Source organism: Canis lupus, chromosome 17, assembly GCF_048164855.1.
Source record: "Canis lupus baileyi chromosome 17, mCanLup2.hap1, whole genome shotgun sequence".
NCBI lineage: Eukaryota > Metazoa > Chordata > Mammalia > Carnivora > Canidae > Canis > Canis lupus.
Window position 1 is genome coordinate 37,114,972 of NC_132854.1, and position 18,447 is coordinate 37,133,418.

Sequence of the window (18,447 nt, forward strand, 5' to 3'; positions counted from 1 at the left end):
ATTTCTACCACAACAGTGGCTTTTAAACTATTCTCTGAAAAACCTTAATTATATCTTCCTTGGAATTGAGAATGGGGGATTGGTGGAACAATAGAGGCAGCCAGTCAGATCTGTCTTCTTTAACCATATATCAGCCAACAAACCCTCTCTGCTAGAATATCAGAAGGGTTTTGGCAAGTCATTTTTAAAGTGTATTTGAAAAACACTGCACCGCTCTGTTGTACTATTTCCAAAATTTTATTTGTCTCCACAAATATTACCAACACATCCAATTCAATAAATATGTACTGTTCACCTGTAATGTTCCAGGATCTAGATATGCCATGTTAAGGTGTCTGTTCCAAGGAGCTTAAAGTTTGAGTTAAGACCCCTAAGGGCACTGAAGATTAGGCCGCAGTTTGGTAACTGCTATCTCAGGGATATAAATACCACCCACTGAGCACGCATGGTGAATGGGGTAGCCAGATTCCATTCGAGTGAACCGAGGACTCGAGAAACCCGTATATCACAAATTGCTTTTGAGTTGAGTCTTTAAAAATGTCAGAAATTAGGAAAAAGTGGATATAAGTCATTTTAAGCAATAGATGAGTGAGAGGGGACATGTCTGACAGGATGGCAAATGGAAAGATTAAGTAACTGTGACTAGAACACAAGTAAGGTTAAGAAATATAGTCTTAGACTCAGGAAGATGTCAGATCATAAAGAAGTAGTGTACTTCACCAAGAGATTTGAACCAAAAGACAAAGGAGACCAAACCAAAGCAAGCCATGATATTTATGTGGTAGAACAATTATTCTAGCATTATTATAGAGGATACGGTAAAGAGGCTAAGAATAGAGTCAGGCAGGGTAATTAGAAGGTTATGGCAGCAATCTGGAAGAAAATAAATGGGAATCTAAATTAAGCCAGAGAAATTGTCATGAGAGGAGGAAGTTTTGAGAGATAATAAAAGGGTGGAACATATGTGCTTTTGTGACTTCTATAGCCTATCTGTCCTGTTTTTCCCTTCTAAATAAATAGTGATGCATCTTATAATGTTACTTATCTCTATGTAATTTCGTTCCCACTTTCTGATTTATGTATATGTAGTCAAGCTTTAAAAAATTTGAAATGCTATTCTTTTCATGTTCACCAAACCTTACATAGCAGTCCACTTGAAACTTGAACATTTAATCACTTAGTACACTCTGCCTGCATAACAAAGCTCAACATTATAATCCTCCAGTTATTACAAGATCTGTGCTGTCTCTGATACATTTACACTTCAATTACAATTACAATGCTTTCATTTTAACAGCTTCTAGTTTCTGAAGGATTAAGTCTCAAGGATTATGTTATAATGAGAACAAAGGTTATTGACGACTTCTCATTTCATTCTGAGATGCTTTCCCAGCTAAATCAAAGTGAAGCCAAATTTATTCCGAGATGTTTTCTCCCTGCAGGAAAACATAATGGAAGTTATGAGAAATCAAGAGTTTTTACTGCTTCCAGCTGAGGAGCTCCATAAACTCCTGGCCAGTGATGATGTAAATGTTCCTGACGAAGAAACTATCTTCCATGCATTAATGATGTGGGTCAAGTATGACATGCAGAGGAGATGCAATGACTTGAGTATGCTTCTAGCCTTTATAAGACTGCCGCTGCTTCCACCACAGGTAATTGTATGTGATGCTGTATTAATAGTTATTATGTTCTAAAAAGCTCTATATTAAAAGTAACATCAAAATGTAAATTAAACAATAATAATAATTTAAAATAAAAAAGAATACCCATTAAGCATCTGGTAAAATAGTAATGTTCAATTTTTATGTTTTATCGTATACACGCACACACATGCACTTGAAGGCAGAAAGTCCAACCACTTCCCAAACTAAGTTTTATGCCTCACTGTTACCATTTTTTTACAATTGTTTAATTATTTAAGAAAAAGTAACATCACAACCCACTTATTACTATTCACATTTTTTTTAGTTTTAATCAAATACTCTTTTTAGGAATATGTGGTGATGGAAAATGATGAGTAATGGCTCTGATTCCCATCTCTGCCACATACTGATTCATGCTCATATGACTATGAGAATGTCACTTAATTTCTCTGAGATCCAACTTCTTCACCTATAAAATAAAATTGTACTACCACACAAAGGTTTTGTGAAAAGAAAATTAGACAGCACTTGTAAAGTACTTAATCTAAATACAGTATCTAGAAGATTTTTAAATGTTGCAATTAATTCCCCGCTTCCCTATTTTGAAGATCTATTATCTATCATCTATCTATCTATCTTCTTATCTATCCTAAGATGCAATAATGTGATCATTCTCTGATGAAAATACATTCTTGGGGTATATTCATAGAGTTTTGAAATCTTACAAATAAGACATATTACTTAATGGTACACGGTTATGAAGTAGTAGCATTTAGCAGTTGGAAATATGGAATATTCAATAATTGGAGCTAAGGAGAATCCAGACACCAAGTGAACTAACTGCCTCATTTTACTGATGAGTTATGAGTTATATAGGACAGGTGAACTGGTAAGAACAAGTTCATTCAAATTGTAAGAAGAAGAGTATTTTTCTCTGATTTAGTCTTATGTTTTTACCTTGTCATGTTCCAAAATTATCTATGCACAGCAATGCAATGTTAACCTGGGCCTGGGGTCCTTGAATTCTCAGGCTATCCAGAAATAAGTTTGAAGGTAGCTCTTACCTTGAAATGACAAATACAATTGTAGGTATATACATTTTGTGTGGGAGATGTAAGGGGCCTGTAACATTCACCAGATTCTTCATTTGGATCCATACTACCGTCAATACTTTCACTGATCCATATATTACAAAGAATGTAAAATAGGGAATTAGGACATTGGGAAAGAATGACAGGCAAGTACATGTTAATAAGTGAAATGAGAATTATGATCATATATTAAGATTGCAAAGTTTGAAAAAAACACACTGTACTAAAATTGGGAAAACAAATGAAGTTTTATAAATAAAGGAATATTTGTGTTTCATTTGGCTGCTGAAATGAATAAAGCAGTAAAGACAGAGGAGAAGAATTTATGGAAGTTCTGCCTAAGCAAATTATATGAGCTTATCTTAACACCAGGATCTTAAAAAGGAAGAAAAATGTGTTTAGGTAACTAAACAATGATTTGTGAATCTAAGCACTGGATTTTTCTGAATCTTCCATTCTAGGTTCTGATGCCAGATATTCTTAGACCCTGGGGATCTTCTCCCAAGATAGAAATGGCCAATGACCACTATTAGGCAATAATAGGTAGATACCCATTAACCAAAGATAGATGCTGTGACAATTGGTACCTTAGACCCCTGCCCACCCATTCCAACTGTATGTTGAAATGTGGGGAGCATGGAGTTAAGCCAGTGGCCAAAAATCATCATGATCAGAAAAAAAATCATAAGTACTAGGAAGTATAACTGAAGAGGCCAAAAATATGACCAGGGCTCAAGCTTTTCATGATATGCTTTTCCTTCATACTCTCTCCCCCTTCTTTTCTGTCATCAAAACTGGGAGATGCTGGGACGCCTGGTGGCTCAGTGGTTTAGCGCCTGTCCTCCACCCAGGGGGTGATCCTGGAGTCCCAGGGATTGAGTCCCACATCGGGCTCCCCACATGGAACCTGCTTCTCCCTCTGCTTATGTCTCAGCCTCTCTCTCTCTCTCTCTATGTGTGTGTCTCATGAATAAATAAATAAAATCTTTAAAAAAAAATGGGAGATGCTTTTACCTGTACCTCCATCTATGCTATTCCATCAGAATAGACATGTACATTCTATTGACTTATTTGTTACTAAAGCTACACATTACAAATGGAGTTTTACTTCTTTTTTGGATCAGCTGCTTTATCTTAGTGAAACAATATTTATTAACATTAAAAAATAAGATATGATTTTTTTTGGTGTAACTAGCTAGTAAAAGACTTTTAAATTAACTCTTATTAGAGTGTTTAATAGTCATAAATACAGCATGTGTCTACTATCTATTTCTTATTTGCCAAATTAGGGATATTGCAAACATTATATATAATTTCAAAGTAGATGTGGAGGAAGAAAGAGTAAAACATATTTTCTTTTCATGAAATATTTTGGATATAAGAGGTGTTATTACTTCCTTAACTGATGCTAATGAATTACATGTTATTATAGCATCTTCCATATATTTCTACCCAGATTTTAAAGATTTCTGTGAAAAAAAAAATGGTGAAGAAAGGAGAGCAGGGGAATATAAACTAACAAGTTTTTATCTCCTTCTTTAGTTACCAAACATAACATACTTTATTTCAATTAATTTCTACATTATGCTTATGTAGTAACTGTTATTATCACCACTTGACTAATGAACAAACTGAGAATCAGCACAGTAGCCATCTTCCTATCAGATTGTGCTCTAGATATATGTGACATTATTGTAGTTCTTATTCCACTGAGGGGAAATTACAGTATTTAATTTTGTGATTGGCTTCAGATTTAACTGGATGTCCAACCAGAGTTAAAAAAGAGTTTGATCTAATCTAGGATTTTCTAGCCTTTTACGTGAACTTTCAAAGTGGCTAAGCATCATACATGCCTTCAGAAAAGCTATTATGATGATCAGAAATACTTTTTTCTTGATCCTGGAGCTCTTTTTTTTTTAATTTTTTTTTTTTTTTTATTATTTATGATAGGCACACAGTGAGAGAGAGAGAGGCAGAGACACAGGCAGAGGGAGAAGCAGGCTCCATGCACCGGGAGCCCGACGTGGGATTCGATCCCGGGTCTCCAGGATCGCGCCCTGAGCCAAAGGCAGGCGCCAAACGCTGCGCCACCCAGGGATCCCGATCCTGGAGCTCTTAAATATAGATTTCGCCCTAATATATATTGCTTGTGTGCACACACACACACTCTCTCTCTCTTTTCTTTCTCTCTCGTTATATATGTTTATACATATGTTTAATATATTAATTATATAAAATGCAATATTATATTTTAAAGTACTAGCAGTATTTAAAAGAGGGAGTCTCCATTTTCTAGTGAGATAAGAATTTATTTTCAAAAGAAATAGTAAATAGGCTAATTTTTAAATAAAAACTATGGTTATTTGGTGTAGAAAAACATGAGGATATACATTTTGGTAGACAGTATGAATTTCAGCTGAGAAAAGTGGTAAACAAAATGAGCTCCAGAAAAGAATAAAAAAGAGACATAAAATAACTCAGAAGTAAAATGTCTATTTTATCCTGTATTGAAATATAACAGCTAATACTGAAATAAATTCAGTTGACTTTGCTGCAGAAAGGACCAGAGGAAAAGGCAAAATGAAAGAAATACATAATGAGTTATAGTCTAAGAAACAGTGAATGACTTCTATTATCTTTTTAAATAAGTGAGGAATAGAATTTTGCATAATAGTTTCTGTGTTTTTCTTGAATACCCAGAGGTTTAAAATTTTCAATAGAATTGGAAAAAATATGGAAATTTTATTTTAGAGAGTGATTGTGTATACACACACACACACACACAAAGAGGTTAACCATATTGATTTACTCATTTTTCTATGTTTTCTCTTATAAAGATGCAACAAAAGAATACGTTGCTGTGCAATAAACATGTTTTAACATTACATAACTATCATTTCCACTGGTTTAAACTGCTTTTGTAAGATGTATCCTTATAATACGTACATAAATATTTATTTATTATATACATATTTTAAAAGTACACATAACTATCCAATTTTTGGCGGGTTCTTTTTTAATGATTGGTTTGGAAAGTTGAAGCATGCTATTCTGAAAATCAAGGGAATGCAATATATATATAGTCAAGCCAAAAGGTCTTTAGGAAAATTTGGTTTTGTCACAATCACAGATTATTTGGAAAGTTAGAGATATACAAGTAAACTTTACTTCCTATCTTGGAATTGGTATTGTTTATCTCTTTTGAGATGACAAAGATAAAGATTTCTCAGATCTTGCTAACCGAAATACCTATTGACTCTTAAATATGTAGTGGTGTGTGTTTATGTGCATAAACATTTATTTTCTGTAGCAAAATGTGAAAGGAAAAAAAAAACTCATCTGCAATGGAATAATAAATTATTGCCTAAACTTAAGGGAGTATAGTTTACTATAATTAGAAAAAATAGCAAAATAACAAGGAAACTCAGGAGTGTCACTTAAGGAAACAGATACAACCTCTATTTTATAGGAATAAATTCTTTCTATGCGAAGCTGTAATTTATCCCAAAAGATCCTTTATGTAATAACAGCAACATGTGAAGGGAGAGGTCAGCAACATTTTTTACTCCATTGGAAATGTGAAATTTGATCAGATATTGGAGACATAGACCCTCCTGTCCATAAAAATTATAGCCACAACTGGGATCCCTGGGTGGCGCAGCGGTTTGGCGCCTGCCTTTGGCCCAGGGCGCGATCCTGGAGACCCGGGATCGAATCCCACATCAGGCTCCCGGTGCATGGAGCCTGCTTCTCCCTCTGCCTGTGTCTCTGCCTCTCTCTCTCTCTCTCTCTGTGACTATCATAAATAAATAAAAATAAAAAAATTAAAAAAAAAAATTATAGCCACAACTAAAAAACCTAATGAAAAGCAAGCAAAGTGACAAAAAAGAAATCAATACAAAAAGAACATTCATAAATCACAATGGAAGATATACAGAGTAGATTATACTCTTGAATAATTTATATGTTTTGTTTGATTTTACTTCTCCAAAGCAAGCATAGGTAAACTACTCCTTGATAAATCTGACAACTTTCCACATTGTCAGCATTAATGTTCACTATTTAGTGCATTATATATCTTGTTTTTACAAAGGAAAAGAAACTAAAAAGAAAATATTTTGACTCTTACAAATGAGCAAGGCAAAAATTAATCAAACACATTAATGCAGTCTATTACTGGTCTTTGTTGCTTTTTAGTTTGTTTTTGTTCTTTTTTTGCCCCTCTTTGATCTACTTGCTCTCTGATTAATTAGTGATTATACCAGGCATCATCAAAGAAATAGTCTTCTCCAGGATGCCTGGTGGCTCAGTGGTTGAGCATCTGCCTTCAGCTCAGGACATGATCCCGGGGTCCTGGGACTGAGTTCTGCATTGGGCTCCCTGCAGGGAGCTTGCTTCTCCCTCTGTCTCTGCCTCTCTCCTGTGTCTCTCATGAACAAATAAGATAAAATATTTTTTTAAAAATAGTCTTCTCTATAAAACTAGACTATAATTTTTTAAAGCATGGAATAATGTTATTCTCTAAAAGAAATGAGAAACAATGTCTTTAAAACAGAAATGCATGGACGATATGTGCTTCTAAAATCTTACAGATTTACCTTAAGCACTATTTAGTATTTATGATCATTTAACCCATGATAACATTCACAATTCAAGTTACAACACTAAGAAAATACAAAAACTTTTTATTTCAACAGTTTTTGTCAATGCAGTAAAATAATATGCACTCTTTGGTAAAAAGCGTAGAGAAGTTGGAGCCTAATATGAAAGCCTTTAAGTTTTTTTTTTAATATAGTGCTCATAAGTGTCTCTGCTTTTGTCAAGGGCTGAGCCCACTGCTTGTGGTTTGTATCCCATTTTTCTTGCCACTGAAATTTCTCTACTTCAGTAACTCTTCTATGTTTTATATTATCAATTGGTTCCACATTGGATCATTCTAATTAACTTGCAAAGATTTATTGTTTCAGACATATTAAAACAAAAATCCCCATATTCCTACCAAGTGTTCTAATTCTATTTATTTTTCCAGCAAAATATGTAGCTATTATTGTTTATAGTTAATAAATACTTATTAATAATCATCATTCTCCCTTCAATCCACTATAACTAGTACTTTGAACTATTCAAAATCACCTGAAGCCTCCATGCTGTCATATTTTTTCCCATCTCACTTGTTTTCATCTTACTTGGCTTCCCAGCAGCTTTAACAAAATTAGTCTGGCCACTCTTACTCACTTGTTATTGCTAATTTTTTCTACTCTTTGATTGCAATTCTCTAGTATACCATATTTTCTCCATAAATAATAGCATTCTTCTATACTTTTAAATACTATATAAATAGTTCCAAATTTATATATTCAGCTCTAAACTCTTCCTGAGAGATAGATACACATACCCAGTTAACTATTTGACACATCTAATTAGATATCCAATAGCCATTCAAAACTTCACATGATCATAATGGAAGATTTCAAAATCCCAAGACTTCCTCCCTGTCCCCCATTCTCAGTAAATATAGTATTACGAACCATCCAGTTGCTCAGGCCTAGATTCTAGAATCACTTTTAATTCTCTACTTTGCACTTTGTTTAATATTCAATTCCTTAGGAAGTCCTTTTGGCTGTATTCTAAACTATATCCTAAATCTGTTCTTTTTTTTTTTTTTTTTCTTTCTTGGCCTTTCTATAGCCCCATCCTAAAATAACCTACCACCATATGTCTCCTATGCCTTTGGGATAGTCTTCTACCTGTTATTTTAACTTTTATGTTTAATAATGCTTAGCAATAATTTCTATCTAGCAACCAGATAGAACTTTTGAAGATTGAATGCATTAATTTCAAACTTAAGATTTATGCCCTTAGGACAAAAATCCTAATATCCCTGTCCTGAAAGGTCTATATCATCAGTCCCATGAATACTTACTTCCCTGACCTAATCTCTTCCCAGCACTTAGTATCTTCTAGGTGCACTGATATTCTTTCTGTTTCTTGCAAAAGTCAGGTTTATTTCTTCTATAGAACATTTGTACTAGCCAATTTTGAGGGCTAGAAAAGGTGGCCTGCCAGCAGAAGAGGGTGGTGGTGATAGGAATAGTCTTCTCAGGTGTAAGCAATTTAAGGGGAAGCATGGTTTATAAATAATTAAAGACAATAATAAAATGGCTGAAAGTCAGTCTGCTTTTATTATTAGCATACCTTGACAATTCTATACAATGCTATTGATAACATATTTCTACTTGCTGGGATGAGCTGTCCACCGCATCCTTTTTCTAGTCTCCTACTGCATAGATGTTCACCTTTATCATAGCACAGCCTACTCTTTCTAATGAATCACATGCCACATCCAATGTGTCCTGTTCTTAGCACTTTCACCTGCTATTTTCTTGCTTAGTTTTAGTCTGTTTTTATGCATTTCCTTATAACTATATTTTTCAGAAAACCAGACTTGAAGTTCTCATTCACAAAGTTCTTGGCATAATTGGTACTCAAAAAGTGTTCATTAAATCAGCAAATGAAATGTTTATTCTAAGTCTTAGGAATTTTGGTTTCATTTCACCATCTGTTGATATATGATTTACCTGGAATGAGAGAGAAATCTACAATTGTATGTTGTGATGGAGCTAACAGTGGGTACTAGGAACATAGTCATAAATAGCACATTCATTCAGATTTTATTACAAATCCCTAACTGAATGGACAATGGTAAGGATACACTCTCTCATCTCTTTATTAGGTATATTCACAGAACATAAATTCATCAGAATTCCTCTAATTCAATGATATATTTAAAAATAATTGACTATAAGAATAATGTGTTCCATTTTCATTGCTAGCATAATAAGTCAGAAAACAAAGTCCATTTCATGAAAAAAACAAAAACAAAACCTGAACTTGAGTTAGTTCATAAGCATTTTTGTACATATTAATTAATATACATAATATTTACCAAGAGGCCATACAGAGTAAGAACAATTATTTTTCTCAATTAAACATTAAGGAAGAATTTCATTTTTTATTCATGCCTATTTTATATAACAATGATAAAATTAAAGGATATAATAATTTGTAAGAGGACTAACAAAAATTGTGGAACATTTGTAATGAAGTCATTTAAAACACTAAACCTTTTCCAGGATTTTAATTTAGGATTTAGGGAACTCAATTAACTCATGAAGCTACTATAATATTTTAGTGACTGAAGTTTAAAGAGATGAAATCTGGTAATTAAAATAGGATCCTTAGCCTAAAGAATACTCTTAATGTTTGGGTCCATCTCACTGGGAAAGCTATAGTAGAGAAATTTGCCTTGATCCAATTATAAAATTATTTTGATAATTTATTTAGGAGATAGATAAAATATGCTCCTACATCCCTTGTCAACATTGCTATTTTTATAAAATATTGTTGCTTGTTACTCTTTGAGGAAGGCAGTCTGTGTGGCTGAAGCAAAATGTCCAGTGTGTTAGTTATTAGAAGAATTTAGAGAAGGTAAGGATCTAAAACACTGAATGATATAAGCAATTATAAGGACTTTAGTATTTTCTTGAACTGAAATGGAAGCCATTGCAGTTCCTGTAGACCAGAGCTAAGCATACAGGAAAAATGGGGTCAATAAATTGATAAAACAAAAATAAATTGATAAACACCAAACAGTGTGGGCAGGGGCAGGTAAGGATCAAGTGTGTTTGAATACAGGTGTGATTCCAAAGGGAGGAAATTTGATTATGTAAAACAGAGGGCAGAACTGTTGGAATATTTTCTCTGAATGTGCTAGAGTAGGTAGGATTTCATGCACAAGTGGATAAGTGGATAAATTGGCTTTAGAAAAGAGGATTGAAAAATTATCTATGAGAATAGGTGAAAAGCAAAAATGTGTGTACACATCTTGGTAGGTGAGCAGATGCAATGGTATAAATGACTGGATCCTATTTTTGACTCTGACATTAATTCAGCGTTTGATCATGGAAAGTTAATTTCATTGGGCCTCAGTTTTCACATCAGGACAAGAAGATGGAAATATTTTGTCAGTAAAATTGTGTGAATGAAAGTAGGTTTTCATTTTCCTAATAATTAATGTCTACTCAATAAATAATTGACAAATAATTTTATAGAAAATTAAGATACATATGCCTCTCCATCTGCAAAAAAATAATTTTTACCATGTCTCAAACCTTTCATGAAATTTCATTCAATATGTACCAAAAGAAAAAAATTTAAAACTTGGAAGAACTTTTTGCTCACCAAATAAATGGTCATTAGTGAATTATAGATCCCTTCCATTGCAGTCATTTTTTTTTCCTAATAATCATCATTCACAACTTTTAAATGACAAAAATCATATGACTTAAAAAAAAACTGTTGTAAGTTACTTTGCAAACCTGTATAATTTAAATCATTCCTAGGAGGAACAGAAGCAAACTATAAGCTATGTGAAGGAATCACAAGTGAATTGAATTCTATCACACATGTATTGAAATGACTCCTACTATAATTTTAATTTACAAGAGTATAAAATAAATAAAACAATTTATTATTATAATGACTCTGAAAATGGGAAAAATATCTCCCAAGAAGAACAATTTAGCACTAATGATTATCCAGAGAATCAGGCAAACACACTCTTTACTATTCTAATTAAATGGCAAATACCTATAGGTCACCCAGAATAAAAGTTGTTATTTTAATAATATTCTGAACATAACAGTACAGTACTAAGGTTAAAAAATGATAAATATTTACATATATTTTGTATAACTATTCAAATTTATTGGAGTGATTTTTTTTAATATAAAGGTAAATTATCTTAGAATAATCTTACTGCTGCTAAGTATCATGCAATTTCATATTCTAACCATTAGGAAAATGGTGCACATGTTAATTAAATATTTCCCACAAATACATCAAATTTTCCAATTCAGTCCTCCTGATAAATGAAAGTAAATTTTATTTACTTTCCATGTATTCAATTTTAAGTATATGAAAACAATTATGAGTTTGCTATGATCAGACATTTTTTTAGTATTCTGTAATTTAACTTCATCAAGTAGAATTCATTAAGTGGGCATATTACTTTTTCTTTTTAATCCAAAGTTTATGAAACATTACTGTGATTTTTTTGAATTTTGTTAATTTCAAGTTATGTTTACTCCAAATTTTCTACTCACTTTTGGCTTCCTTATCAGGCCAATTCAGATCAGCTTAGAATTTATTTTTCCATAATCACCAGAGAAAATACATGAATGATCACATGACACCATCCTCAAAGGTATATTCACCTTACTTTCATAGATTTTTATTGCAAAAAGGACCTTCAAAACCAGCTCCCTAATATTTTGCAGGTAGAAATTGAGGTTCTGAGAATTAAAACAGACTATTTTTTTTAAGATTTTATTTATTTATTCATTAGAGACACACAGAGAGAGAGAGGCAGAGACACAGGCAGAGGGAGAAGCAGGCTCCACATAGGGAGCCCGACAGGACTCGATTTCAGGTCACCAGGATCACACCCTGGGCTGAAGGCTGCTCCAAACTGCTGAGCCACCAGGGCTGCCCAACACAGACTATTTTAGATAATTTAAATTTAAAAACTCACTGATGCATGTACAATGGAATTTAGGAATTCTAACTCTCAAAACATAATTTTTTTCCACCTTTGAGAATAAACTTTCAAACAACAACAAAAATATTTTAACTCTTACATCTTAGCATTTAGCACCTGGTGAGGTATGAACTGTCATCATGTATGACACCTGGAACAGAAAAGACAACACAGACACTGAACATCACCAATATTTCATGTTATATCTCAAGTGGAAAGTTAGATAATTTAAACCACAAAACCTAACTTTGTTGCAATTCAAAGAAAAAATTTCCCTGAACAAATAAGTAACGTACAGTTGTATTTCAGGTATGGGGCACCCAGCTGTCTCAGTTAGCAGAGTGTGTGACTCTTGGTGTTGGGATTGTAGGTTCTAGCCCCAGGTTGACTGTAGAGATTACTTTAAAAAAAATGAAATCTTTATAAAAAATTAAATAAAAACTAATAAGTAAATAAAATATATCAAAGATATTTCTGAGGACTTGTTTTTCCACTAAAGAAAATCTATCTTTATTGGCATAGAATAACGATTTAATAAATAGATGTTTAAAGTTCAAATTTAATTATTAATTTTAAAGCAAAATATTTGTTTTTCTTTTGAAGAACATTTAAAAATAAAAATCATGTCAACTAAAAATAGCTTTCAAAAATAAATATTATGGGGTGCCTGGGTGGCTTAGTTAAGTGTCTGACTCCTGACAGATCAGGTCATTATCTCCAGGTCTTAAGATCAAGTCAGGGGTGGGGTCTGCACTGAGCATGGAGCCTCCTTGAGATTCTCTCTCTTCTTCTGCTCCTTTCCTTCCTTACTCTCTCTCTCTCCAAATATCTGTGTATATATATAGAGAGGGATAGATATAGATATATAGATATTTTTGATATCCTACATTGTATACATATGTATATATATATTTGATATTCTACTACTAAGCTCTTTTTTGCTACAGTTTACATAAATGTTTCTCATTTTCTTGGTGTGACAAAGAGCTGCAATAATTAGCTTAAACAAATCAGGACTGTGGGTGGTGGAGATTTCATCAGTGACAACCAGAAATTAGAAACAGAAGAAAAGACAGATTAAAAGGCAATATTTTCACTATGTATTTTTAAATTGTCATTTATTATACTATAGAATTCATGACCAGTAACTCTATATTTAAAGGTTTATGCTATTTTTTTTCTCAAAATACGTAAAATGCAATTTCATTTAAAAATCACTTGAGAGGGCAGCCCTGGTGGCTCAGCCGTTTAGCGCTGCCTTCAGCCCAGGGCCAGATCCTGGAAACCCAGAATCAAGTCCCACATCGGGCTCCCTGCATGGAGCCTGCTTCTCCCTCTGCCTGTGTCTCTGCCTCTCTCTCTCTCTCTCTCTCTGTCTCTGGAATAAATAAATAAAGTATTAAAAAATGTTAAAAAATCACTTGATAGACTATATATTTTTAAAGATTTATTTATTTTTAGAGAGAAACATAGTATAAGGATTAAATATGTGCTCTTTAAGTCAAAATATACCATAGTTCCCATAGGATAAAGTGGCAAATTTTGATCCTAAAATTATAAACTACTGAAACAATGACAAAAGCATGCTCTGTTTTTGAATTATTAAGCTTTCTTATTACATCTACATTTGGTCTTTGAAAAGATTTGCTCTAGACTAGCATTTTCTAACACTTTATTCATGGACAAATAGTATTTAAAGGTATTTATCACAAAACTGTTTCATGTTAAAAAAAATTATAAGCCCATCCTGCCATATCTCCCCCACTTTAAAATTTTGTAATATGGATTGTCATCATAATCTAATTAAAAACTCACTTAAACTCATGGTTTTTCTGAAGAAAACATTTCAAGTAATGGCTATTAAGTCTCATGGAAAGAATGATCTGTAGAACACACTAGAGAATTACTTTTTTGGGTAGTTATTATTTTTTAAAGTTTTGGAATTCTTAATGAAAAAGATTAATAAACAATTGATTTTCATTTAGAGTTAATTATCCTAAATTAAAGGCATTCTAGGTGTGTTTATATTTAAAGAAATCGGCTCTCTTCCATTTCTATGAGTTTATGTACCACAAAGTAGCCTGCAAAATTGGCTTTGCTGAGCTGGAAAAGCAGCATATTCAGTGAATTCAATAAGCTGACCTATAAAGACCTGGAATAGAGTCATAAATAATAATGAATGTGTTATTCTCAATTCAGTCAGCTGTGGGGGTTTTCCAAACCATTAAACAACTTCTCAATTTGCTACAAATCAGCATAAGTGTTGTACTCTTTTCAAAAGGAAGCTAGAGTAAGAGATGGCAAGTATATGGTAAGAATTTAGGAAGTGATGAATATTTAATCATAAGGAACACCTAAAATCTGGTTACAGTGAGCAGTCACTCATGATATTCATCTATTATGAAAAAAATGAGATTTTATCTTGACCATTAGATTTCACCTCATGCTAATATTCAAGCTAACGCTCATTATTTTCTAAATATGCTAATATATATATAAAATTGGGCAGATAAGGAAGTTATGCCTAAAATATAAAGATCTATTTGAATGATAAATGCCCATTTCATTTGATTGGTCATTTTTTTTTAGGAGACTGGAATCTTGTCCTGATGTCATGTCCAGAAACAAAGATATGTGTTATCTCTTCAAATAAAGTCCTTACTGGCAGCTGTTGTCTTCTATTCCATGTGTCACCAAGTTTGTTTGTTTGTTTGTTTGTTTGTTTTATAAATGTGATTCTTTAAAATGTTCTACATCTCTTATTTCCATGTATATTATCAATACCTTTAGATTAGACCTTATCATTCTTTTTTTTTTTGCAATGGATTCAGTGGTAATTATCCAACTCTAGTGACTAGTCTATCCCCCACTTGACATTCCTCACAGAGCCTCCAGAGTGAATTTTTTAAAACATAAATTCATTTTATAACTATGCTATATTGATTAAAAGGCAAATCATACATACATACAACAGCGAAAACAATAAAAAACCCAAAATGCCACCATTAATAATACAAGAATGAGTCATTAGGTGAAAATTAGTCTAGAAACCTCTTCACTCAGTTACTCACTTACTTATTCACTCACTCATTTCATAAAGACTTTGTATGTGCCACTTGTATGCCAGGAGTATGCCCTTGGGTTTAACAAGCACTTGAATCAAACAAACAAAAAAAAAAATTAAAAAAAAAAACATTGAATCAAACAGACTGCTCTTTACTATTATGCAATTCACATTTTAGCAAGAAGGGGGGCAGGATAGAAGGGTGGCAACAGGCATCCAACAAACCATGCATTCATTATGGTGAAAATAATCATGAGTTAAAAGAAATAGGACAAGGCAAGAGAGTGTTTGGGGTTGCCATTTTAGGTAGGCAGTCCAGAAAAATCCTATGAAAAGTGATTTTGATCAGAGACATTAAATAAATGAGGGAAAAACCAAACAGATATAAGGCAAAAGAGTGTTCCCTGGAGAAAGAACAGCAAAGAGGCCAGGGTAAATAGAATTATTTGGACAGGGTAGCAGGAGTGTGGACGATGAGGTCAGAAGTATTCAGGAAATAGATAATACAGGGCTTAAATGGTCATAGGGATTTTAGCTTTTATGCTAATTACTATGGAAAGTTACTGCAGGATTTTGAGCAGAGAAGACACATAACTTTTTTTTTTCTTATTTTTTGCTATGGAAATATTCAAATGTATTCTAAAGTAAAGAGTAACACTATCTTAAAAGGAGCATCTAGCTAGTGTATGAAAAATAAACTATATGATGGTGCAATAGCTAAGATCCCAGCAGGATATAAAATTTACCCAAAATGGTTCATATGAAGAGATATTAATGAAGGCACTACTTACAGAGGTGTGGCCAGTGTTCAGGAAATGAACAGAGATATTGAGGACTCAGGAAACCTGAGCCAAGGCGATGTTATAGGAAATCTTATTATATAATTCAGAAAGATTGGAGCTATGGCAGAGTGGATATTCTACTTGAGCCATAGTCATAAAGAGACACCACTACAGCCACATCATACAGGGAACAGGGAAGAAATATACTTATCTTCATTTCCACCACCTGACTTTCTGGTTATAAGTCCCATGGCTGGACTTAGCCAAAGCAAATTAGCAAGAGAGCCGGGTGATGCAGGGCCAGAAGGTTCAGCCTCATGAAGAACTGAACTGAACAGAGAATAGTGCAAAGTGAATGACAAGGAAACAAAATAATCATCACTAAAAGGATAGACTGTAAGCAGATACACCAGTTAGGAAGTTTTATAATAGTCTAGGTGAGATGTTAGCTTGTCTCAGGGTTGTAGTAGTAAATATATTCTAAATATATCTTGAAGGTTAAACTACCAGTATGTCCAGTGGATTTGATGGGTTGAATGAGACAAAAAGAGGATTAATAAGGACATTAAGTTTATATGATTACATGGCTTCATATATAAGGATGGAATTTTGGATAGATGGATGGATGGATGGAGATTGAAATATATAGAGAGAAAAGAGGGAGAAAGATTTTGTTAAGAATAGAATCTCACTGAACAATATACTTTGAGTAAATATCAATACTGTGGATTCTACCTGACTTCTTGTCATTCCTCTGGACAGATGACTTTTTTTCCTGAAATATCCTTTATTGTTTTCCATGCTTGGCAAATAGGTACTTATCTTTACTGATTTGGTTTAAAGAAGACACCCTGTTGTAAGTATTTCTTTACAACATAATACTTAGTTGAGCATATCTTACTATTTCTTAGAGTATTTTCTTCATAATTCTTGTACCTTTTGACCACCTTCACCCATTTCACCCACCACCTGCCCCCTGCCTATGGTAACCACTAATCTATTCTTTGTATCTATAATTTTGGTTTTATTTGTTTGGTTTTTTATGTGTATGTGTTTAAGATCCCACATATGAGTGAAATCATTCAGTATTTGTCTTTGTGACTTATTTCATTTAGCATAATCCCCTCAAAGTCCATCCATGTCATCACAAATGGCAGGATTTCTTTCTTTCATAGGGATGAATAATATTCCTACATATACACATATCATATTTTCTTTATCATTCATCTCTCAATGGACACCTAGGTTGTTTCCATGTCTTAGCTATTCTCAATAAGGCTAATGCTGCAATGACCATGGAGGTAGGGATATCCTTTCGAGTTTGTGTTTTTGTTTTTTTTTTGGATAACTACCAGAAGCATAATTATTGGATCTGGTGAATACCACTTTAAACAATTATCTTCCTATATATATCTACACACTAAATTGATTAATGTTGCTTCTTGAAATGACTTTCAACTGTTATGCAAGTCCAGGAGGGTTTTTTGTAAGGAACAGAAGAAGAATGAATGGTTTAATGATTCCTGTTTTGAAAAAGTCAACCAATTGAAAAGTGAGATGTTGGATACAGATACTTTTCAACACAAAATACTATACTTTTGCTTAGCTGTTAGTACTAGAAAATCATAACCATATACTGTATTATGTTATAAATTATATATTACTCCTTTATAAGCTATATTGTGAATTATTTAAGTTAGGAACTGATATATTACTTTTGCATATGCCAAAGTGTCTGACATAGGTTTGACACATTCCAATTATTTTAATACACTTAATATTAATATTAATAAGTTTATATTTTCCCTTATCCCTGAAGTTTGTTCAGTCAAGATGTTTGAACAACTCATTTCATACCCAAACTTCAGAAACTCTACAGGCAGAGTGTATGCCCAGTGGAATTAGCTTTACTTGAGAGAATTATTTTAATCCCTTATTGACTTGCAATATGCATCCACCTTGATGTTTTCAGAGGAATGTATCTCACTGATGATGATCAAAAGAGGTATGTTGGACTTTGATCAGAGTAAATCTAAAGAAGGCTAGAAATCTGCAAATATGCAGTGATTAAAATTCTTTCTCCATCTTCTTTTAGTGGAATGAGAGAAATGAAATCCTGACTGATGCCTTATAATTAGTGTGAGAGAAACTGTGAGGTTTTTATTTAAATAATTGAGATAGCACTAAAGCAAAACAAAAATTTAATACTGTGACCATTATTATTAGAGAAGTCTGGAAATCTAGTTTTCCAGAGTACACTGAATGC

At 33.0% G+C, this 18,447-nt stretch overlaps 1 protein-coding gene across 1 annotated transcript in view; it reads left to right on the forward strand.

The window, feature by feature from the left end:
- The window catches only part of KLHL1 (kelch like family member 1), a 363,308-nt gene that overhangs the window by 227,065 nt on the left and 117,796 nt on the right, over nucleotides 1–18,447 (forward strand). The window contains exon 5 of the mRNA XM_072782826.1: nucleotides 1,443–1,655. Within this exon, the coding sequence (XP_072638927.1) occupies nucleotides 1,443–1,655 (213 nt within the window). The remainder of the gene's footprint in view (nucleotides 1–1,442; nucleotides 1,656–18,447) is intronic.